The following is a 23,429-nucleotide window of genomic DNA, read 5'->3' as shown; positions in this document are numbered from 1 at the left end:
TATCCATGCACCTGTCTAAATGCTTTTCTCATGTTTTCACAGTACCTGCCTCAACTACCTCCTCCGGCAGCTCAATCCAAGTACCCACCACCCTCTAAGTGAAAGGCTTTCATCTTTGTAATGAAATACTGTTTATGTTTGGAATGCCAAACGTTACCAATGCGTCATGATCTAAAGGCATTAGATTTGTTTTAGCCCATAGAACAGTGCAGCGCAGGGTTTGGTTTCATGGTATTTAAGTACAGCAGTTATATTTATGGACCAGCGAAATAACACGGACCAATAAAACTTGCACGTAAACAATGGTTTAGCAGTAACCACGACTCGTCTTTTTCTGTGTGAACATGTTTTAATGTTTCATCTCATCCTCGCCTCTATTTATACACCAGTGCAGACTTTGGTTGATTGAAAAAAAAAAGTATTTGAAGGTCAAGACTTCAGGCTTGACATAAAACTCACGGTTAAGCAGTTAGCTGTGATCTCTAGAGCTCAAGGGGCTAGCAGAATCGAGGGATATGCGGAGAAGGCAGGCATGGGTTACTGATTGTGGATGATCAGCCATGAATGACGGTGCAGGCTCGAGGGGCCCAATGGCCTCCTCCTGCACCTGTTTTTTGTATTTCTACCTCTCCCCATTGACATGCTTTTGGGAACTGAAATATATCTACGGCAGACATCTCAAGCACTGGAAAGCACCAGCAACAATGTCTCCACAACGTCTGGCAAGTTCATAATTGAAAGAGCAGAATTAGGCCTTGCGGCCCATCAGGTCTACTCCGCCATTCAGTCATGGCTGGTCTACCTTTCCCACTTTACCCCATTCTCCTGCCTTCGCCCCATAACCCCTGACACCCGCACTAGTCAAAGTTTATGATAAGGGCAATCAACAATCCCTCTCACAGGCCAACGGCCCCAATAGTGGTTATTTACAGTCAGCTATGGTAAACATTTGTGTGGCCAGCACCAGGTTCTTGAATCATATAGTCTATTCCAAGCTTTGTTCTTCTTTTGTGTGGCGTGCACAGCCTAAAGTTGTTGGACAACTTGTTCTATTTGATCTTCCGTTTGTGCACGTCGAGTTTTCAAGATTAAAATTCGCCATTATATTTTTTTTTTAAATCCCGATTTTGGAATCTTGTTAACTTTAGTCTAGATTCAGCGGTGTTGACAAGTTGAACTTTTCAGCCTATTTTACAGCTGTGTTGTTGAGGTAGATGCCCACTCCCATTAATTATTTCAGCGTCCTCCCCACCCCAAACAAATATCTAAGTAGAATGAGGATCGTTTGGTACTCAGTAAGACCTCAATAAAACAAATTATGATCAGTTTCACTTTAAATGTCGTCAGATGCACCAACAAAATTCTACTAAAACTCATCCATGCAGCATTGGAGACAGACGTTACAAACTTGTGTTTGCTGTAGTAGGCTGCTAGCATTAAAAATGTTGAATAATTCACAATTATCAGTCCAGATTCCATCAGTAATTATTTTTCTATTCTGTACATCGTTACTGCATCTACTAAATAATGTGCTGTGTACCTTGAAACTGCTGCTTCACTATTCATTCCGTAGGGGTAAAAAGAAATGAGGTTGCTGAGAAGGTTGTGTGTGAGAGTGTTGTGCTCGGCTTGCTGAGAACACCATGATTGGTGCACGTGTCTCATCCTACCTCCTTAGTGCTTTCTTTCCTGTCAAAGTGACATGAACGACATGTGGTGCATGGTTACGCATCGCATGCTTGGCCCAGTTGCACCTCTCCCTCTGCAGCTGGGCTGGCACGCTCCACTGCTCAGTTGTGTGACTGTCTGCTAATGAAAACATGGCAGGGCTCTTGTGTGGAACAAAAAAGAGCAGAAGCAAAGGTAAGACGACAATTCCTGCTTATTCAATGCTTGTTCTTCAATGCCTGGATATGAAGTACCAAACAGAGAAAGCAGTTGTTGCTCTCGATGGATCAAAGACTCTGGTTAGAGTAAAGTTGTACCTTGTGCCCTCTAGCAGAGGCAAACCTCGCCTGAGACGTCACACTCATTTCATTAGATGTTGTCGTTAGCAGCCACAGTAAAGTTTCTCGATAAAATTCTGACAATCTTAAATTCTAAGAAGCCTAGTAAATGTCAATGATCAGCATGACTGCTTTAATCATTGAGAATGTAATACAGGCACCTCATGCTTTATGTCTGTTTGATTTATGGGTTTTTTAAATAACACACTTATTCCTTCAATACCCAAACTTGATTTACCTTCTCGTATTTTTGGAATAATGCGCTCAATTTACTGCTGACAGCGTCGTCACGTATCTGTTTAATTTACACGTTTTTGAATTACGCAAAGCTTTTCAAGCATGTAACCTCTGTGTAAAACGCGAGCTGCCTGTACACATTTGCCTCCCTATGGCTGTGATCGTGTTTTGATGAATTAGATGATAATCCGAGCTGTGTCTCTCCATCACGATTTAAAAAAAAAACATTTTGAATTCATTGATACAGCATATATATTATTATGAAGCAAGTAATATTCTGTGGGAATACAGTCCGCTCACAGAATTAGATTTTCAGTATTAGAGAGGCTGTTTGTTCAGCAATAACAGCTTTAATGCAATTCAAATATAAAGGCAGAAAGACTCAGCAGATTTGCAAGGATCTCTGGAGAGTGAAAATAGAACAGTACAGCACAGGAGCAGGGGCTTTGGCCCACAATGTCCGCTCCGAACATGATGCCAGGTTAGTCTGATGAAGGGTCTCGACCCGAAACGACACCCATTCCTTCTATCCAGAGATGCTGCCTATCCTGCTGAGTTACTCCAGCATTTTGTGTCAATAACCAGGTTACACTAATCTCTGCCTGCACAAAATCCATAATCCATCCATTCCCTGCATTTCCATGCGCCCATCTGAAAGCCTCTTATATGCTACTATTGTATCTGCCTCCACCACCACGGTCACAGTGGCACAGCGGTAGAGTTGCTGCCTTACAGCGAATGCAGCGCCAGAAACCCGGGTTCCATCCTGACTACGGGTGCTGCATGTACGTTCTTCTCGTGACCTGCGTGGGTTTTCTCCGAGATCTTCGGTTTCCTCCCATGTTCCAAAGACGTACAGGTTTGTAGGTTAATTGGCTTGTTAAATGTAAAAAATGTCCAGACTGTGTGTAGGATAGTGTTAATGTGCGGGGATCGCTGTTCGGACCGGACCCGGTGCGCCGAAGGACCTGTCTCCGCGCTGTATCTCTAAACTAAACCATTCCTAGCAGCGTGTCCCAGGCACCCACCATACTCAGTGCCAAAAATATCTTCGAATTGTGCCTCTCTCATCTTAAAGCTATGCCGTCTAGTCTTTGAATTTCCACCTTTGGTTCTTTAAGGTTTCTACCTTTGGAAAAAGCGAATCCAAATTAACACAGTGAACAGACTTTTATGTCTGAAGAAGGGTCTCGACCCAAAACATCACACATTCCTTCTCTCCAGAGATGCTGCCTGTCCCACTGAGTTACTCCAGCTTTTTGTGTCTATCTTCTAGAAAATGTCAAGGCAAGTTGCAGAGGGGGAAGGGTGGAGAGAATAGGGGGAATTGTATGCATCAGAGCAGAAACCTAGGGAAGACGGATGGATAATGTAACTGCTGTTGGCACTATCTAAATGAGAGTAGTGAAAGCTTGTTCATTATAGCTGATCTGTCTGACTGAGCAGTAAATTGAGTTGAGTGAAGACAGAAGAGAGAAAAAAAAATTGTAATCGTGAGATGCATTGCTGGTTCACCTGAAGGAATTATTTGGATACCCAAAATAAAAGAGAATGCTAGAATACTGTGTGTGTGTGTGTGTGTGTGTAGGAAGGAACTGTAGATGCTGGTTACACTGAAGATGGACACAAAATGTGGAGTAACTCAGCAAGACAGGCAGCATCTCTGGAGAGAAGGAATGGGTAATGTTTCGGCTTGAGACCCTTCTTCAGACGTCTCGCCCAGAAACATGGCCCGTTCTTTCTATCCAGAGATGTTGCCTGTTCCGCTGAGTTACTCCAGCATTTGGTGTGAATGCGAGGCAACTCAGCAGATCAATTGGCACCTGCAATGCGAGAAAAATCGAGTTTAAAATGCAGGTTGACAACTGCATCAGAGCTATCCAATCGTGACACAAAACATGAGTTATTTCTATTGAGGCTAGATTGTTGGAAGTATTTAAGGAGGAGGTAGATGAATTTTTGAAAGATCAGGTAATTGAAGCCTATGTAAAAATGGCAACAAAGAGAGGCGAGGCCTGGGGCAGGTTAGCCGTAATCAGATTGAATGGCGACGCATGGTTGAAGCACCAGGTGGCCTATTCCACCTCCTAGCTTCTTATGTTCTAATGCAAGAAGCAACATTTGGCTAGTTCCTGTACTGGCTATTTTTGTACACGTTAAAGACTTTTTAGAATCTTTTAAAATCATTGATGGGAAAGTATTTTGTGGTGAAGAACTGGCTAAGAAGCGTGGTACAGCCACAGAAAGCTTATAGTTCACGTATTTCCTTAGGCGTGAAGGTTTTACATTTGATAAGCACGAACGTCACCTTTGTCTGTGAATATTACAAAATAAGTCGGCTTTCTGCGATAGATTTTACGAAAGGTAAACGGATAAGGAAACAAAATATCAATTTGTAGTTAAATCTAAAGTAACTTAGGGCAATAGTGGGAGTTGTGCATTAATTTGCTCAGTAATTTTAAAAATAGTTCATCGTTAATAGCTACACTTTAGAATTATTGACTGGCCTGGTTTAATTGACTGCTGGCAATATTTAACCTCAGTGGGACACTTTGTTTTCCTTCTCTTTAGTGAGTGACCTACAAGAAGAAGGTAAAAATGCCATCAACGCTCCCCTATCTCCAATACCAACAGATATTATTCATCCAGAGGACACATTGCTAGGTATGATGAATACATTTAACTTAATCTTTTTCTATCCCCCACTGTTTGTAAATATGTTTGTGAGGGAATTTCTTAAATTTGAATGGTGTTTGATAGCATTAATTCCGTATCACTAGTATCATTTATGTCCACATTTCTGGTAACGTAAAATTGTAGGTTTCCTTTCTATTCACTTTCCTTCTTGGTTGCCATTTTCTTTGTCTTTGAACATAACCACAATGGAAACTATAACTGCAAACACTGCCCCTTTTACCTTCTAACACTTATTTCAGATTTCAGATTCAGATTCAAACTTCATTGTCATTGTGCAGTGTACAGTACAGAGACAACGAAATGCAGTTAGCATCTCCCTAGAAGAGCGACATAGAATATGAACAATAAATAAATATATTTACGTGCATACAGTCATAGTAGTGCAATTATTTATATTCAACTGCCTTCAATTTATAGACGAGAATGAAGAACGTACTATGATTGAGCAATATTCCAAGGAAGAAGCAAAGTATAAAGAACTAGTAAAGGTAAAGTTCCAGAATGAAATGTAACCTCCAATAAGTTACAATCAAAAACTGCATTGTCTTGTCTTAGTTTGGTTATTATGCATTCATTCTGTTTTGCCCTGCAAAGCTACAAAATATAAGAAAGAGTACAATGCCGCAAATTTTCTGTAATATGGCATCATTACAGCACTTTGCATAACCGATTTCATCCATTTGTTGTTTGAGAAAGTTATTATTCTGCATTGATAGATTTTATCAGTTTTAGCCAACATCAGCTTATCCCGATCAATCATCAATATTCTTGCCTACATTTGAAAATTGCTTTGGTAATGAATGTAAAATGCATCTGGAAAAGAACATATTCCATCCGATTGAGTTTGTTGTGGGGAGGGGTGCAAGTGTGGTTCAAAGAAAGCTGGGTCAACATGAGCACTTGAATTTTCAGTAGGCTTTGGAAAAGTTTGCAGCATTTTGATGAATTTGCATGCCTCTGCAATCAGAGGATAGATGTTGGGATGGATTTTTTTAAAAGCGGGCGATAATTAATGGTCTTGTAGGTTCAGGATTATCAGCGAGGATTGATTTCAAGTAGAGTCAAGTGAAGTCAATGTTTGCAATTGGTTCTTCAATCATTACGGGTAATTTGAATGAACGCATCAAGAACATTGCTGTTGATATAAAATGGAGATGGGGGATCTGAATCTTGACGAGAATTAATAAAAGACCGAATGGAGATTGTGGTATCATGGTGGAATATCAGTGCACATCCTTACCCCACGCAAGGTTTCAAGGTGGCAGGGAGACTTTGACATGAAATTGCACATTGTTTCTCGTCCGTGATCAATGTTTCATTGATCTAAACAAAGCAAATGATATTGTGGTATCCAGGGACTTCAGAGGACATAGGTTTAAGGCGGCGAGGGGGGAAAGAATCTGAGGGGTCACTTTTTCACGCAAAGGCTGGTAGGTGTATAGAACGAGCTGCCAGAGGAGATAATTGGGGCAGGTACTATCGCAACGTTAAGAAACATTTAGACAGGTACATGGATAGGACAGGTTTGGAGGGATATTTAGGCCAAAAGCAGGTAGGTGGGAGTAGTGTAGATGGGACATGTTGGCCGGTGTGGGCAAGTTGGGCCGAAGGGCCTGTTTTCACGCTGTAAGACTCTATGACTCTGTTATCCAAGGGTTCTGAGCTTGAGAACTGTTCGTAACCCAAACACTGAAATGAAGCCGCCCAGGAATTTGTGTAAATAAAAACATAAGCCATCCAAGAGCAACGTGGCGTTAAGGCAGGATGCTTAATGCAAGCATTCACGTATTGCCATGAACCCACATAGTAGAAGATGCCTGCAAATGCCAGCTTATTCACCCCCCAAGTCTCCCAAACACACGTTCCTATGTCCAGGCTGCACATAAATTAGGCCTTCGTAACCTGGTGAAGAATTCTACTTCTGAGATGATCAAGAGTCGAGACTGAGTCAAGAGTGTTTTTACTGTCATATGTCCCAAATTAAATTCTTACTGCAGTACAACAGAATATGTGACAATTTGTCCTATCTGGGACAAAAATAATAATGTCATTGTTTTTTGGTGAAGACTGCTGCTGTTACATATGGTATCTTCATCGGAGGATGGTTTTAATGATGCTAAGACGGACTCGCATTGAGACTACAAAGTTGAGGCACAGTTTAACAGCCCTCAATTGTGGCAGTAGGCAGGTAGTGTTTTATTTTATTACTTTATAAATAGTTTAATTTACACTATAATTATTTCATCTTTCTTAAAGGTTCTAATTGACTGGATTAACGATGTCCTTGTTGAAGAAAGAATAATAGTGAAGTCACTTGAGGAAGATCTGTATGATGGTCAGGTTCTGCAGAAGTTGCTCGGTAAGAACAGAGACCTTTACGTAAAAAGACTTTACAGTACATGATGGGATGAGCACTAAGTTAAACAATCCTGTTGGGTTTTTGTTGTCAGTTTACTACTTGCCCATCGTCCGGACCTATCTGTCCTTGACTTTCTTTTCAGAGATACAAATAATTATCTTGAACACTCGTGCATAATATGCCCCATATCCATCTCCATTCTTTCCATTGTTCAACTATAATGTATATAGGTACTGTATGTTGGTTGTAATTTAAGTCAATGCATGCAATTTAATTTATTTTGAGTAAATGGGCCTAAGTGGTAGAGGGGCATAAGATGGAACGGCAGATGCTTGTTTACACTGAAGGTAGACACAAAATGCAGGAGTAACTCAGCGGGTCAGGCAGCCTCTCTGGAGAAGAGGAATAGGCAATGTTTTGGGTCCTCAGACTTATGATGAAGTGCCTCAGCCCAAAACGTCACCTATTCCTTTTCTCCAGAGATGTTGCCTGACCCACTGAGTCACTCCAGCATTTTGTGTCTATCAAGATCTTCCAGCATCTGCAGTTCCTTCTTGAACACTTTAATTGAAAGTATCCTGGTTTATTTTTCTTCCTTTCCGCAGAGAAACTTGCAGGTCGAAAACTGAATGTTGCTGAAGTGACTCAGTCTGAAATAGGCCAGAAACAGAAGCTTCAGACCGTATTGGAATCCGTAAACAACCTACTTCGACCTCAAGGGTGGGCAATCAAATGGAGCATTGATTGTGAGTATGAAGATGCTAAATCTGCCCTAGCTGTCTGTATAAAACCTTTTAGCAACTTTGATCGCTGATGCAGTTCTAGACTCATAAATTTTCCGCTGTGGCTGATTTATTTTCTTCTCACATTACATTTGAGGTGGATAAACGTTGAGATTAAAATTATTGTTTTGTAACAAAGAAAATGAAATTCTGCATACTTCATATTTCTTGCATAATTATAGCTAAAATTGGAATTCACTAACATCTTCCGTGAAAAGGAAAAGTTTTAAATATCTTTATGCCCGCAAAGTTTCTTTCTTTCTAACAATTAATGACATTGTGAAATATTAAAATAAGCACAAGAAGCAAAATTAAATCCAAAATTTACCGTTTTTAAGTAATTGTAATTACTGTAATTGATGACTAATTTAGTCTTTAGCCTCAAAGTTACTTCTTTGGTGTCAGTCAATTAGAGAACCTGTTCCATTTTAAGGTATAGTACTTAGAGACATAGAGTGATACAGCGTGGAAACAGGCCCTTCAGCCCAACTTGCCCACACCGGCAAACATGTCCAAGCTACATTAGTCCCACCTGCCCGCATTTGGTCCATATCCCTCCAAACCTGTCCTATCCAATCTACCTGCCTAACTATTTCTTAAACGTTGGGATAGTCCCAGCCTCAACTGTCTCTTCTGGCAGCTTGTTCCATACAGCCACCTCCCTTAGTGTAAAAAAGGTTACCCCTCAGATTCCTATTAAATCTTTTCTCCTTCACCCTAAACCTATGATACTTGATGAACATGTGTAAATATTTCATTTGAAAATGCTAGTACCGTGCCTATATATATCGATTACTATATAGGCACTCCATGACTTGCGTAATAGCTGAGTTAAGTAAACTCGCACGCATGTAAGCAGTTCACAATAGGTGGTCCCGTTTACTGAATGACCTACGTTATTGCAACGGGGGGGTGGTGAGGGCTTCCCGTCCACTTCATAGATATAAAAGCCTCACCCGCGTCGCTGCTTTTCCAGTCTGCCCCTGTCAGCCGAACACTGTGAAGACGAGGGAGGTGGGTGCCCTGGCATCTTGCACAAGGTGCACCAGCGAGCCCTTCTTCCCCAGCTGCCACACCGTCTGGTTGACACGGCTGTTGTTGCGGTTCACGTTGTAGCCCCTGGCCGACAGCGCTTTCTTTCGTCAGGCCGCCACCACCAACAGGACATGCTCAGTCACCAAGGGGCCCCCTCCCCTCTCACCAGCTGCCACTTCCACCAGTGGGCCGTCACTCTGTCCGCTTCCCCCTCCACCGCCGCCTCTTCCTCCTCCCCCCGAGTTGCCGATACCTTGGAATCTATCACGGTATCGGTAAGAATAGATTAAGTGACATGGTGGAATATCCATTTGTGCCAAGCGACCAATGTCTCCATTGTAATCTAATGTACACTAAAAATATTTGATTTGGAATTAACAGTTGTAAATTTATTGATATTTTCATTCATTTTTTAGCAATCCATGCGAAAAAAACTGTGGCTATTCTTCACCTTCTCGTGGCTTTGGCCATGCATTTTCGAGCCCCTGTTAGATTGCCAGAACATGTCTCCGTGCAGATGGTAGTTGTGAGGGTAAGTGAACCTATGGCTTTTAGACGCTGTTCGGTAAGTGATGTTTCCACTAGTGCGAGAGTCTTGGACCAGAGGGCATAGCCTCAGAATGATAGGGCATACCTTTAGAAAGGAGATGAGGAGGAATTTCTTTAGCCAGAGGGTGGCGAATCTGTGGACTTCATTGCCACAGACAGCAGTGGACTCCAAGTCATTGGGTATTTTCAAAGCGGTAATTGATAGGTTCTTCGTTAGTAAGTGTGTCAAGGGTTACGGGGACAAGGCAGGAGAATGGGGTTGAAAGAAAAGATGGATCAGCCGTGAATGAATGGGTAGAGTAAACTCAATGGGCTGAATGGCCTAATTTGGTTCCCATGACATGAACGTATGAAGTGTACATTCTGATATTTAGCTGCTTGACTTGACTTGAGGATTGTTGATAGAAAACAGTTGGGGAGAAACATAGAAACATAGAAATTAGGTGCAGGAGTAGGCCATTCAGCCCTTCGAGCCTGCACCGCCATTCAATATGATCATGGCTGATCATCCAACTCAGTATCCCGTACCTGCCTTCTCTCCATACCCCCTGATCCCCTTAGCCACAAGGGCCACATCTAACTCCCTCTTAAATATAGCCAATGAACTGGCCTCAACTACCCTCTGCAACAGAGAGTTCCAGAGATTCACCACTCTCTGTGTGAAAAAAGTTCTTCTCATCTCGGTTTTTTAAAGGATTTCCCCCTTCCCCTTATCCTTAAGCTGTGACCCCTTGTCCTGGACTTCCCTAACATCGGGAACAATCTTCCTGCATCTAGCCTGTCCAACCCCTTAAGAATTTTGTAAGTTTCTATAAGATCCCCTCTCAATCTCCTAAATTCTCGAGAGCTAAACCCAAGTCTATCCAGTCTTTCTTCATAAGACAGTCCTGACATCCCAGGAATCAGTCTGGTGAACCGTCTCTGCACTCCCTCTATGGCAATAATGTCCTTCCTCAGATTTGGAGACCAAAACTGTACGCAATACTCCAGGTGTGGTCACCAAGACCATTGTACATGTACAGTGCAGTAGAACCTCCTGCTCCGATACTCAAATCCTTTTGCAATGAAAGCTAACATACCATTCGCTTTCTTTACTGCCTGCTGCACCTGCATGCCTACCTTCAATGAAAGATGTCAACAAATGCTTCGGAAAAAAAATTATTCTGAAAACAATAATTGTTTCGTCATTCTTAAAATGAAAAGCCAATCCAAACTGTGTGCAGTCAATTACAACATGTTCTGAACCCGAGGACAATATATTTTATATGCAGGTACCTCACATGCTACACTGGGGTTACTTTCTTGAAAAGCAGTGCTTAATTCAAACAAGCGTCAATTAAACATCTACGAGGCTACAATGCTAGCTGTAAATTTGAGCACGTTATTCTATTAATAAGAGTGTGTAAATTAGGTGAAGAAACATGTTATTGTCTGTCATTGTACATGTTACAGTGTATCTCTACTCTGTGGATGACACTTTTATAAATCTGGTATTATCTTTCCGTTGACTGGATAGCATGCAACAAAAGCTTTTCACTGTACCTCGGGACACGTGACAATAAACTAAACTAAACCTCTTCCAAAAACGCATAAATTAAATGGGAGGTGCCTGTAATTGATGCGATCTGAACTAGACGCGTATACTTGGATCCTTTCTGGTTTGGGTCAGGTGCTCCAGCTCCAAAATGAATCTGTACTTTGAGAAATGGAACCGTTTACTTTGCTAGTGTAGTGTATTCAGTTCACTTTGGCTCTCACTCGTTATCACGTAACTCTGCTCATGCTCTTCTTCTTCCCCCCCCCCCCCCCCCACTTGTCTTCACCTTCCACTACATCAGTTGTCACATACAGCATATAATCCTCCAAGATTTTCGCCACCTACTGGCCACTTCTTCCCATCTCCACCTCTTTCTGCAGAGACCGTTTCCTCCGCAACTCCCTGGTCAACCCGTCCCTTCCCACCCAAACCACCCCCTCTCCAGGTATTTTTCCCTACAACCGCAGGAGATGCAACACCTGTCCCTTTACCTACCCCCTTGACTCCATCCAAGGACCCCGGCAGTGTTTTCAGGTGAGGCAGAGGTTCACTTGCATCTCCTCCAACCTCATCTACTGTATCCGCTGTTCCAGGTGTCAACTTCTGTACATCGGCGAGACCAAGCTCAGGCTCGGCGATCGTTTTGCGGAACACCTCCGCTCACCTTAACCTACCTGATCTCCTGGTGACTCAGCACTTCAACTCCCCCTCCCATTCTCAACCTGACATTTCTGTCCTGGGCCTCTTCCATTGTCAGAGTGAGGCCCAGTGCAAATTGGAGGAACAGCACCTCATATTTCGCTTGGGTAGTTTACACCCCAGCGGTATCAACATTGACTTCTCTAACTTCAGACACCCCTTGCTTTCTCACTCTCTCCACCCCCTCCCCCTTCCCAGTTCTCCCACCAGTCTTACTGTCTCCAGCTACATTCTATCTCTGTACCGCCCACTCCCCTGACATCAGTCTGACCAAGGGTCTCGACCCGAAACGTCACCCATTCCTTCTCTCCAAAAATGCTGCCTGTCCCGCTGAGTTACTCCAGCATTTTGTGATTTAAACCGGCATCTGCAGTTCTTTCCTACACAGTTTACTTTGCAATCTGTTCTCTCCTAGATATTTTTGCAGATAGTCAGCCTTCTTGCATCCCACGGTACTGCATATGTTATTTATAAAGGATTGGCCTCCTTTGATCAGGGACAAAGATATAATATTTTTAATTCCTGACCTGAATGACACACAGACAGTCATGACCCCCTTGGCTCAGTATGTGTCACCAGCCTGCCCCATAGTTATTCATCTGCACACATGTAACATCATTGATCATATTATAGCCACGTGGTGTAGTTCTAAAAATGGTTGTTGTTTTTGCTTCTGCATAGTTGGATTTTTTTTTGTATGGTTGCAGAAGCGAGAAGGGATCCTTCAAACATCACATGTTACAGAGGAGTTTACCAGCACTACAGAGTAAGTTGGGCTTTTATTACAACTATGAGCCACTGTTGAAGAAAGATACATCAATCTGCCCTATTATTATTACTACCCGATTTTTATGACAGATCCACTTTCTATCAGTGAAAACATCCTGTTTAGTTTAAAGATCCAGCGTGGAAACAGGCCCTTCTGCCCACCGATTCCCGCACACTAACACTTTCCTACACACACTGGGGTCAGTTTACATTTCTACCAAGCCAATTAGCCTACAAAACTGTGTGTCTTTGGAGTGTGGGAGGAAACTGGAGCTCCCTGGAGAAAAGCCACCCAGACCACGGGGAGAACGTACAAACTCCGTACAGACAGCACCCGTAATCAGGATCGAACCTGGGTCTCTGGCATTGTAAGCGCTGAAAGGTAACAACTCTACCGCTGTACCGCCATGCCGCCTAAGTGTACTGGAGTAGTTCAGTATCTGACCCGGGTCTCTGGCGCTGTGAGGCAGCAACTCTACCACTGTGACACCGTGCCGAATAAGTCATATTTTGGAAGGGTGTGGTTTTCTGTTTCACATACCCTATAAATATATCATTTCCACAAACTGGCCCAGATTCTGTCACCAAAATGTGATCTAACATGAAGTCATTTGGGTGGCAACATTCTTTCAATGAGTAAGCTGCTGAAGTGTTTATTGGATGCAGCAAATACCATACGCCTTTCCCCTTTGACCTTTAACGTTTCCTTGCCCAGATTTAGTGTCGTTTGTTCCACTGCTGATCGCAGCTGGTCCTTGTGTGTGTCCGATGGTCCTGGGCTTGTTAGGAATTGAAATAATCACACCTGACACCTTTCATCGTTCATCGCTGGATTCAACTATGGGATGTGCAAGAAATAATTACAGATGCATTATTTCTGCAGGTGGCCAGGTTACGTAGATGGTTGTGAAAATTCATTAGATTTCATGGAATTCATAGAGTCATAGAGAGCCATACTGCGTGAAAACAAAACAGGCCCTTCGGCCCATTTTGCCCACGCCAGCCAACATGCCTCGTCTATATTAGTCCCACTTGCCTGTGTTTGGCACATATCCCTCTAAACTTATCCTATCCATGCACCTGTCCAAATGTTTCTTACAAGTTGTGATAGTACCTGCCTCAACTACATCTTCTGTCAGTGTGTTCCATATACCCGCCACCCTTTGTGTGAAAAGGCTGCCTCTCAGGTTCCTATTAAATCTGTCCCCTCCCCCACCTCCCCCCCTCATTTTCACTTTCTTCCTTGAATATAATTTTCACAGTGAAACCCTTGCACTCACTCATCTGCTCAACCCTCTGCTTCTCTCTCAACCCCTGGTTGTAACCAGGTATTTAAAAAAATTCCAGATATTTGTAAGCAAGATGCTTCCAGTTACTATAAAATTCATCTATGGAGCGAAGGAAATAGGCAAAGTTTCGGGCCGAAACCCAAAGGGTTTCGGCCCGAAACGTTGCCTATTTCCTTTGCTCCATAGATGCTGCTGCACCCGCTGAGTTTCTCCAGCTTTTTTGTGTAACCTTCGATTCTCCAGCATCTGCAGTTCCCTCTTAAACACTATAAAATTCATATTTGATTTGCATGGCAGCACGTGTAATTTTTCTTTCATTTCGCGAATAGCGGGATCTGAACTCTTTCAGTGTGTTGCCATTGCGCTTGTCATGTTATTGTCAGATAAAACATCACGTCGCTTGTCAGTGTAAAACAAATTCTCAGGAATTTCACAAAGTCTGTGCCTTATTTCCGATAACGCGCATAGATGACATAAGTGTGAGTTGTTGGGTGTAATTCTCAACGAGTTTGTTGTTTTTTTGTGTTGCAGGATGATGATGGGAAGGTTTGGTAAGTAAATAACAGAACAAACTCAATCATTGTTGCACCAATAATGTAAAAGAAGTATATTATTGGCCCCTGACTCTCAGTCTGAAGAAGCTTCTCGACCAGAAACTTCACCCATTGCCTGTCCTGCTAAGTTCCTGCAGCATTTTGTGTCTATCTTCAGTGTAAATCAGCAGCTGCAGTTCCTTCCTACATATATAATGTTTATTTGTTTGTTAGTACATAGTGATATTGCCCCTATGAAACAATGTTCCTTTGAAATATCTTTGAGGTTTAAGATGGGGAGTACAGTACCATCTATATCAGGAGCAGAATGTAAGGAATCTTCACCAGTTTAATGGACGGAATTTTTAAACCATCATTCATTGCCTGATGGACAACATATGCTGAAATAACTCTGCGGGTCATGCAGCGTGACTGGAGAGAAAGAATAGGTGACGTTTTGGGTGGGAACCCTCTTCAGACTGCATTTCTTGATGTCCGAGCAAGCCTCACCAAAGTAGTGTCATGGTAATTCTTAAAACAGATACAGATAAGGCATAACATTGCATCACAAGCTAATTGCAAGCCAAAATACAATGATGTGGGGGAATTTTACTCCATGGAACACCACGATATGTATGCAATTGTTAACGGGAGGGAAACTGATTAACTGACATCCAATTTTTCAGAAACCCTAATAGTTCAGCATCTGGCACACTTATGAGTTTGAAGGGTGAGCCTGGGGTCCAGTGTAGGGTGGGCAACCAGAGCTAGGTTTGGGGTCCCGAACCATCAGAGGTTAGGAATGTGGGAAGGTTTGCTGCTGGAACAGGGGTCTGGAGTGCTCATATCTTTTTCCCTTCCTTTAAGTTCACTGAAAAATGTATTAAACGATTGATTAGTACGGGTGTCAGGAGTTATTGGGGAAAAGGCAGCAGAATGGGGTTAGGAGGGAGGGATAGCTCAGCCATGATTGAATGGCGGAGTAGACTTGATGGGCCGAATGGCCTAATTCTGCTCCTATTACTTCTGAATTACTGTACAATACATTTTTTTTTAAGTGCACTTACACTTACTCGGGGTTTTATTAAAAGTTGCATCCAATAGTCTGGAAAATCTTCTGGACCTGCCACAGTCAAAATGATTCAGGAAGGAACTGCAGATGCTGGTTTATACCGAAGATAGACACAAAATGCTGGAGTAAATCGGCGGGACAGGCAACATCTCTAGAGAAAATGGATAGGTGATGTATCGGGTTGGAACCCGAAACGTTTTGACCCGAAATGTTACCTATTCCTTAGTGACCCGCTGATTTACTCCAGCAATTTGTGTCTTATCTAGAGTTCAAAGAGTGGAATTTTGCTGGAACAGAAATTTCAGAAGTTTCCGACTTTTCTTTATTTACTTTTACTGCTTCAGGTGACGTTTCGGGTCGAGAACTCTCAACATTGAAGAAGGGTCTTGACCCATAATGTCACCTATTCCTTCTCTCCAGAGATGCTGCCTGTCCTATTGAGTTACTCCAGCTTGTTGTGCCTATCTGTGATTCTCTCTTCTTCCTTCTGAATTATATGTCCATGCCATTTGCCAGTAAAGATATATCTGAACATAGAACAGTACAGCACAAGAACAGGCCCTTCGGCCCACAACTTCTGTGCTGAACATGATGCCAAGACCATGTCTGGAGTAACTCAGCAGGTCAGGCAGCATCTCTGGAGAAAAGGAATAGCTGACGTTTTGGGTCGAGAACCTTTTGCAGACACAACATGTCACCTACTCCTTTTCTCCAGGGATGCTGCCTGACCCGCTGAGTTACACCAGCATTTTGTGTCTATCTTCAGTGTAAACCAGCATCCGCAGTTCCTCATTACATATTACTATACAGCAAACATTATTAAAGTTTGCTGTATAGTAATATGTAATGAGGAACAAGGTACCAGAAAGGTGCCATTGCTGACTTCACACTCCCATTTGAAGGAGTAAATGCTGAGGAAATTCAGTTTAGGTTTGTGAGTTATTACCACAGTACCTGAATTGTATTCTCATTTATGATTTCAGAACGAGATGCATTTGATACACTATTCGACCATGCGCCTGATAAACTCAGTGTTGTTAAAAAGGTAAATTCCCAATCGAGTTTTGAAATGTTAATTCTGGAATAATTTTTTTATACTATGCAACCTATAGATTGAACAAAATGTAATGATTCATGATTTCTGAAGTGAAGTGAAAATGTATCATACTTCAGGTCAAGTAATATGGGCAGCATGGTGGTGCAGCAGTAGAGCTACCGCCTTACGGCGCCAGAGACCCGGGTTCCATCCTGACTACGGGTGCTGTCCGTACGGAGTTTGCATATTCTCCCCGTGACCTGCGTGGGTTTTCACCGAGATCTTCGGTTTCCTCCCACAATCCAAAGACTTCCAGGTTTTGTAGGTTAGTTAAGTGGCTTGGTGGAAATATAAATTGTCCCCAGTGTGTGCAGGGCAGTGTTAATGGGCAGGGATTGCTGGTCAATGTGGACTTGGTGGGCCGAAGGGCCAGTTTCCAAGCTGTATCTCTAAACTAAACTAAACTATTCCATGCACAGAAGGATAATATGCTATCCGGTGCCAATGCTGGAGGTTTTCAACCTGAGCCAACCACTATACTCAATGGACAATAGGTGCAGGAGTAGGCCATTTGGCCCTTCGAGCCAGCACCGCCATTCAATGTGATCATGGCTGATCATCCCCAATCAGTACCCCGTTCCTGCCTTCTCCCCATATCCCCTGACTGCAATTTTTAAGAGCCCTATCTAGTTCTCTTGAAAGCATCCAAAGAACCTGCCTCCACCGCCCTCTGAGACAGAGAATTCCACAGACTCACCACTCTCTGTGAGGAAAAAGTGTTTCCTCGTCTCCGTTCTAAATGGCTTACTCCTTATTCTTAAACTGTGGCCCCTGGTTCTGGACTCCCCCCAACATCGGGAACATGTTTCCTGCCTCTAGCGTGTCCAAACCCTTAACAATCTTTTTAACTGTACTCCTTTTAACTTTTCCTTTCTCTGCTGCATCATTTTTTATTCTTCCTTTTCAAATACTTCCCTTCGTCCCTTCGATGTATGTCAGTGTTTCCAGCTTCTTGCAAATGCTCTGTGTTCTGAGAACCCATTGTGTGGGCAGCAATGATGATAATATCCATTATTCTTGTACTCAATCTCTACTTCCTGACGAATTCACTACTTCTTAAAACTTCTCAAAACTCCAGTCAATCGAAATATGTAGGAAGGAGCTGTAGATGCTGGTTTATACCAAAGATAGACACAGAAAGCTGGAGTAACTCCAGTGGGTCAGACAGCATCTCTGGAGAAATGGCTAGGTGACGTTTTGAGTCGAGATCCTTCAGACGTCTGAAGAAACGTCACCTATTCCTTTTCTCGAGAGATGCTGCCTGACCCACTGAGTTAATCAAAATAAGTGGGTAAGCTATGAGATCTAAATAGAAACCATCCACCTTGCTAATCTAGTATCAAAACCACCTATTTTAAAGTGATTTACTGGAAGCAAACTTTTAAAATGTAAGGTTTGTGTAAATATTACCTTACACTTGATCCAACCCTGGTTGACATTCATCTGCAGCATAAACTAGTCCTATTGAGTTATTTTACAGTTCATTATATTGTTTGTCCAATGTTCTCTCATCACCAGCAATGAGCAATGCCGTGGTACGATGGTATGGTGCCAGAATTGTATTTACTGTTTCATTGTTGTATATCTCTGTGACATCATGATTCATATCCTGTATTTCACTCATTCCCTCCTCCCTTTGTTCCCACTTTCCACACCATCGATCTAACGTTCAACAGGATCCTCTGTAATTTCTGATATAGAGTCATGGGGTCCTACAGTGTGGGCATAGGCCCTGCAGCCCAACTTGCCCACACCGACCAACGTGCCCCATCTACACGTTCCCGCCTGCCTGCATTTGGCCCATATCCCTCTAAACCTATCCTATCCATGTACCTGTCTAAATATTGCTTAAACATTGCGATAGTACCTGCCTCAACTACCTCCTCTGGCAGCTCATTCCATACACCCACCACCTTTATGTAAAAAAAAAAAAGTCACCCCTCAGGTTCCCCCCTCACCTTGAACCCATGTCCTCTGGTTCTTGGTTCCCCTGCTCTGGGCAAAAGACTGTGATCTATTCCTCTCATGATTTTATACACCTCTATAAAATTACCTTCCTCCTCCTGCGCTTCACGGAATACAATCCTAGCCTGCTCCACCCTATAGTTCAGGCCCTTCAGCCCCTGGCAACATCGATGTAAAGGATGTTGGCCCTTTGTTGGCCTGGGTTTATGACCACCTATTGCACCATTTCTAGCTTTTATCCCTCTTGGTAATCGCACTTGTCATCTCCTATTTACTCTTCTCCAGGTGAGATGGTCCAATTTTCAGCTTTGTGTCATTAAGCCACACCTTTTCCTTACCCTACAGAATGTTTTTCCCTTTCTTCTCTCTGCTAACCTCTCCCCCCCCCCCCCCACTCCACCGCTCTCCCTCCCCATCTCTTCTTTGCAACTTAAAATGTGTTTTTACGTCTTTCTTTTCCAGTTCTAATTAAAGGGCATTGAGATTAAATCCTAATTCTGATTCTTTCTCCGCAAATGTTGCCCAACTTGTGGAGGACTTCCACAAATGTTCTATTTGCTACAGGCTATCTTGATTTGAAAATGGATAAAGCTATAAGATTTTGTTTGTTATTATTTTGTTTTGCCAGTCGCTTATCACCTTTGTGAATAAACATTTGAACAAACTCAACTTGGAGGTGACAGAACTGGAGACACAGGTAGAAATGTTTGAGAATGGTTTCTAATTGTTTTTCAGTAAGCTGTTCAAACAGAGTGACTGATTGCTTGATAAAATATTCCAAACACCCTCACCTTTGATAAAGAACGCTTTATGATTAGTTCCTTCAATAATAGACACTGGTTCTATTTATGGTTCATATCTATTTATACTTCAAACTCTCACCTGTTTAGTTTAGAGATACAGCACGGAAACAGGCCCCTCGGCTGGACCAAGCCCGTGCTCACCAGCGATCCCCGCACACTAACACTACCCTACACATACTAGGGACAATTTCCAATTATACCAAGCCGAACAAACCTGTACGTCTTTGGAGTGTGGGAGGAAACCGGCGACCCAGGAGAAAACCCACGCGGGTCACGGGGAAAATGTACACACTCCGTACAGACAGAGCCCCTTTCGTCAGTATCGAACCTGGGTCTCTGGTGCTGTAAGGCAGCAACTCTACCGCTGCGCCACTGATGAATCGTGTTCCTCCATGTTGGAACAGCACAGGGCTTCAGTATTCATCACCAAGGATGACTTGGTTGCACCACCACAGGCTTTTCGGGTGCCCAAGGACTGAAGTGCCACACTAGTTCTAAGGCAAGCATTAAGAGAACCATCATCAGCAAAAAACATTCCAGCAGTTTATTTTGTGCTCCACATTCCATCATCTTGTGGCTTCAAAGATGGACCTATGTGACCCACCCTCTGTTATCTGTGCAACAGACAAATGTGATCGCATTTGTAGAAATGACCATCACACAGTCCCATCGAAAAATAAGCCCATTTTCACACTGAGGACACCCAACATACGGGGAAATAAGTGCGTATGCCCAGATCCCCAATATGCAATCTGCAAGAATCACTTGAGAAGAACTTTACAAAATCCATAGTTGTACCTAAAATCTTGATGCTCTCTCTGGTGATTGTGTTGGCGAAGTAGAATAAATTGCTAGTATTTCATAGAGTCATACAGTGGGGATGCAGTCCCATCAGCTCAACTTGCCCACACCGACCAATGTGCCCCATCTACACTAATTCCACCTGCCTCTGTTTGGCCCATATCCCTCTAAACCTATCCTATCCATGTACCTGTTTAAACGTGATAGTACTTGCCTCAACGACCTCCTCTGGCAGCTTCTTCCATACAGCCAGCACCCTATGTGTAACATTTTTTACCCCTCGGGTTCCTATTAAATCTTTCCCCCTTCACCTTAAACCTAGGTCCTCAGGTTCTCGATTCCCCTACTCTAGGCAAAAGACTTTGTTTACCCAATCTATTCCTCGCATGATTTTGTACGCCTCTATAAGTTTACCCTCTTCATCCTCCTGCGCTCCAAGGAATAAAGTCTTAGTCTGCTCAACCTCTCCATATAGCGCAGGCCCTCAAGTCCTGGCAACAACCTCAAATCTTCTCTGCACCCTTTCCAGCTTGATAACGTCGTTCCTATTACATGGTGACCAAAACGGAACACAATACACAAAGTGTGGCCTCACCAACATCTTATATAACTGCAGCACGACCTCCCAACTTCTATACTCAGTCCTCTGACTGATGAAGGCCAATGTGCCAAATGCCCTGTCGACCTGTGACGCCATTATCAATTGTGAGTAATATGGATTGAGTTGCTTGCTTTGTTGAACCAAAGCAGTTGTTCTAACATCTTTACCTGATGTCAGTTTGCAGATGGTGTGTACCTGGTGTTACTTATGGGTCTTCTTGAAGATTATTTTGTTCCTCTCTACAATTTTTATCTGACACCAGAAAGTTTTGAACAGAAGGTTAGTATTCCAACTGCATCGAAGCATTATTAAATCAAAAGCCCATGGGATTAACGGTTCCCAGAGGTTGCGGGTGGTTGCCGGAGGTTGCAAGTAGTGGAAGCAGGTAGGGAGACTGATTTAAAATCCTCCGGGAACCTCCGGAAACTGCACGGAAACCTTGGGTGGGGCGCAAAGTCTCCAGAGGTTTCCGTTCAGGTTTCCTAAGTGGGACAGGGGCATTATTATGGTCCCTCATGCTGTGCTGGATTTAACCTGTTCACTGCCAAGATTTTGTTTTCACTTTGCGAGGATGTTGCCAGGACTAGAGGGTGTGAGCTGCAGGCAGACGTTGAGCAGACTGCTACTCTATTCCTTGGAGCGCAGGAGGATGAGAGGTGATCTTATAGGGGTGTATAAGATCATGAGAGGAATAGATCGGGTAGATGCACAGAGTATCCCCCGCCACGGGTACCATGTAATCCCGTGCTACCTGCCCCATGGTCGGATAGTCGGCGACTAACGAGTCTCCCCCACCTGGTTTTCCAGGTGAGGAGGGGGCTGTGGACCCCCAGCAGGACCAAAAACAGGACCTGCCAAAGGGCGGATGAGCCCCTAGCGTGCCAAAGGCCATCCACACTTCAGTAGAAGCTGTGATCACTGTCGTACATGGCATTGTAAGGAATGATGATAAAGCACACACACCAAAATCCTATACTTCCAGCAGCGGAAGTCCGCAGGAACTGGAGGACAGAGATGTGTGGTGCGTCCGTCGCCGTTCCCGTTGGAAACCAGCACCACTGCGTCGCTAATGTTTTCAACGATGATGAATGAATGAATGAATCTTGCCCAGAGTAGGTGAATCGAGGAACAGAGGACGTAGGTTTATGGTGAAGGGGAACAGATTTAATAGGAATCTGAGGCGTAATTTTTTCACACAAACGGTGGTGGGTGTATGGAACAAGCTGCCAGAGGAGGTAGTTGAGGCAGAGACTATCCCAGCATTTAAGAAACAGTTAGTCAGGCACATGGATAGGACACATTTGGAGGGATATGGACCAAATGCGAGCAGGTGGGACTAATGTAGTTGGGACATGTTGGGCCGAAGGGCCTGTTTCCACACTGTATCACTTTGGCACCACAGTGGAGAGAGTGGAGAGCATAAAGTTCCTCAGTGTTCAAATTACAGACAACCTCACCTGGTCCAGGAACACCACTGGGACCGTTAAACGGGCCCATCAGCGACTGCACTTCCTGAGGAAACTAAAACAGGTCTCACTCCCCACCAACATCCTCAGGACTTTCTACAGGGGTACGGTGGAGTCTGTACTCACGTACTGCATAAATACGTGGTACTCCACCTGCTACTGCTCGGACAGGAAGGCTCTGCAGAGGGTAGTGAGGGGGGCAGAGAGGATCATTGGCGTCTCCCTACCCTCGGTACAAGAACTGTTCCAGAGCCTCTGTCTGAAAAAAGCTCAGAGAATTGCTAAGGACAAACTGCACCCCCTCCACACACACCTGGATCTCCTGCCATCAGGCAAGAGATATCGCAGCATCAAAGCCCGGACTACAAGACTGCTAAACAGCTTCCTGCCACAGGCTGTGAGGCTGCTAAACAGTCACTCTGTACTCACAGTCACCTGATTCTGCGGCTTGGCACGGACACTTTAATAACTGGCACTGGCCACTCAAATCAGCTGCCCCGGACATTTTTATGATTGGTTTTACTGTAATTTAACGTTGTTGTTTTACCTGCTTTTAACTATTTATACTGTTCATCAGGGACTGGATTGTTTTTAGTGTTATTATGTGTGAAATGTTTTAAATTTCATGTGCGATGCTCCGGTATTCCCTGGGAAACGTCTTTTCATTTTGCACTGTACAACTGTTGCTTGCAAGATGGCAATAAAGGTTGATTGATTGATTGATTGATTGATTGACTATGGATGAATATATATGGGGGTGGCACTGAACAGGCTGATTGTGGAGGTGAACATGAATCTATTATCCAGAATTTGACAAGAAACTTTTTATTTTAATGTGCGAGTAAATAAGATCTAATGAAGAATTGCGCACGGCTTATTTTACAGATGCTGCATGCATGTGAAATGTGCTCATTAAAAATTAGGCTTCTACTCTGATTAAGTTTTACACTTCTTTAGTTTTTCAAATCTTTAGTTCCGTAAACACGCAATTTTTGATTCACTTGACCTTTATGAGAGCTATAAATATGATCTGTCATGAAGCGGTGATGCAACTGCACAGGTTCTATATTTGTTAATGATAAATTAAAATTTCAGGTGTTTATCTGGCAGCTTGTCAATATAAACATCCACAGT

The 23,429-nt window shown here is 43.2% G+C and overlaps 1 protein-coding gene across 2 annotated transcripts in view; it reads left to right on the top strand.

Moving 5' to 3' along the window:
• The window catches only part of parvb (parvin, beta), a 41,959-nt gene that overhangs the window by 9,214 nt on the left and 9,316 nt on the right, over positions 1-23,429 (top strand). The window contains exons 1-11 of one of the 2 annotated variants that reach the window (XM_055650211.1): positions 1,340-1,863; positions 4,815-4,907; positions 5,358-5,428; positions 7,197-7,299; positions 7,905-8,045; positions 9,533-9,648; positions 12,609-12,667; positions 14,490-14,509; positions 16,547-16,608; positions 19,253-19,321; positions 21,007-21,108. In XM_055650211.1, the coding sequence (XP_055506186.1) occupies positions 1,821-1,863; positions 4,815-4,907; positions 5,358-5,428; positions 7,197-7,299; positions 7,905-8,045; positions 9,533-9,648; positions 12,609-12,667; positions 14,490-14,509; positions 16,547-16,608; positions 19,253-19,321; positions 21,007-21,108 (879 nt within the window). In that variant the 5' untranslated portion in view covers positions 1,340-1,820. Of the gene's footprint in view, positions 1-1,339; positions 1,864-4,814; positions 4,908-5,357; positions 5,429-7,196; positions 7,300-7,904; positions 8,046-9,532; positions 9,649-12,608; positions 12,668-14,489; positions 14,510-16,546; positions 16,609-19,252; positions 19,322-21,006; positions 21,109-23,429 lie in introns of those variants that run through there. The other variant, XM_055650210.1, reaches the window with a different exon arrangement.

This window comes from Leucoraja erinacea, chromosome 19 (genome assembly GCF_028641065.1).
Source record: "Leucoraja erinacea ecotype New England chromosome 19, Leri_hhj_1, whole genome shotgun sequence".
Classification (NCBI taxonomy): Eukaryota; Metazoa; Chordata; class Chondrichthyes; order Rajiformes; family Rajidae; genus Leucoraja; species Leucoraja erinaceus.
Note: the sequence above shows the minus strand (reverse complement) of the source record. Positions and strands in the feature narration are given on the sequence as shown.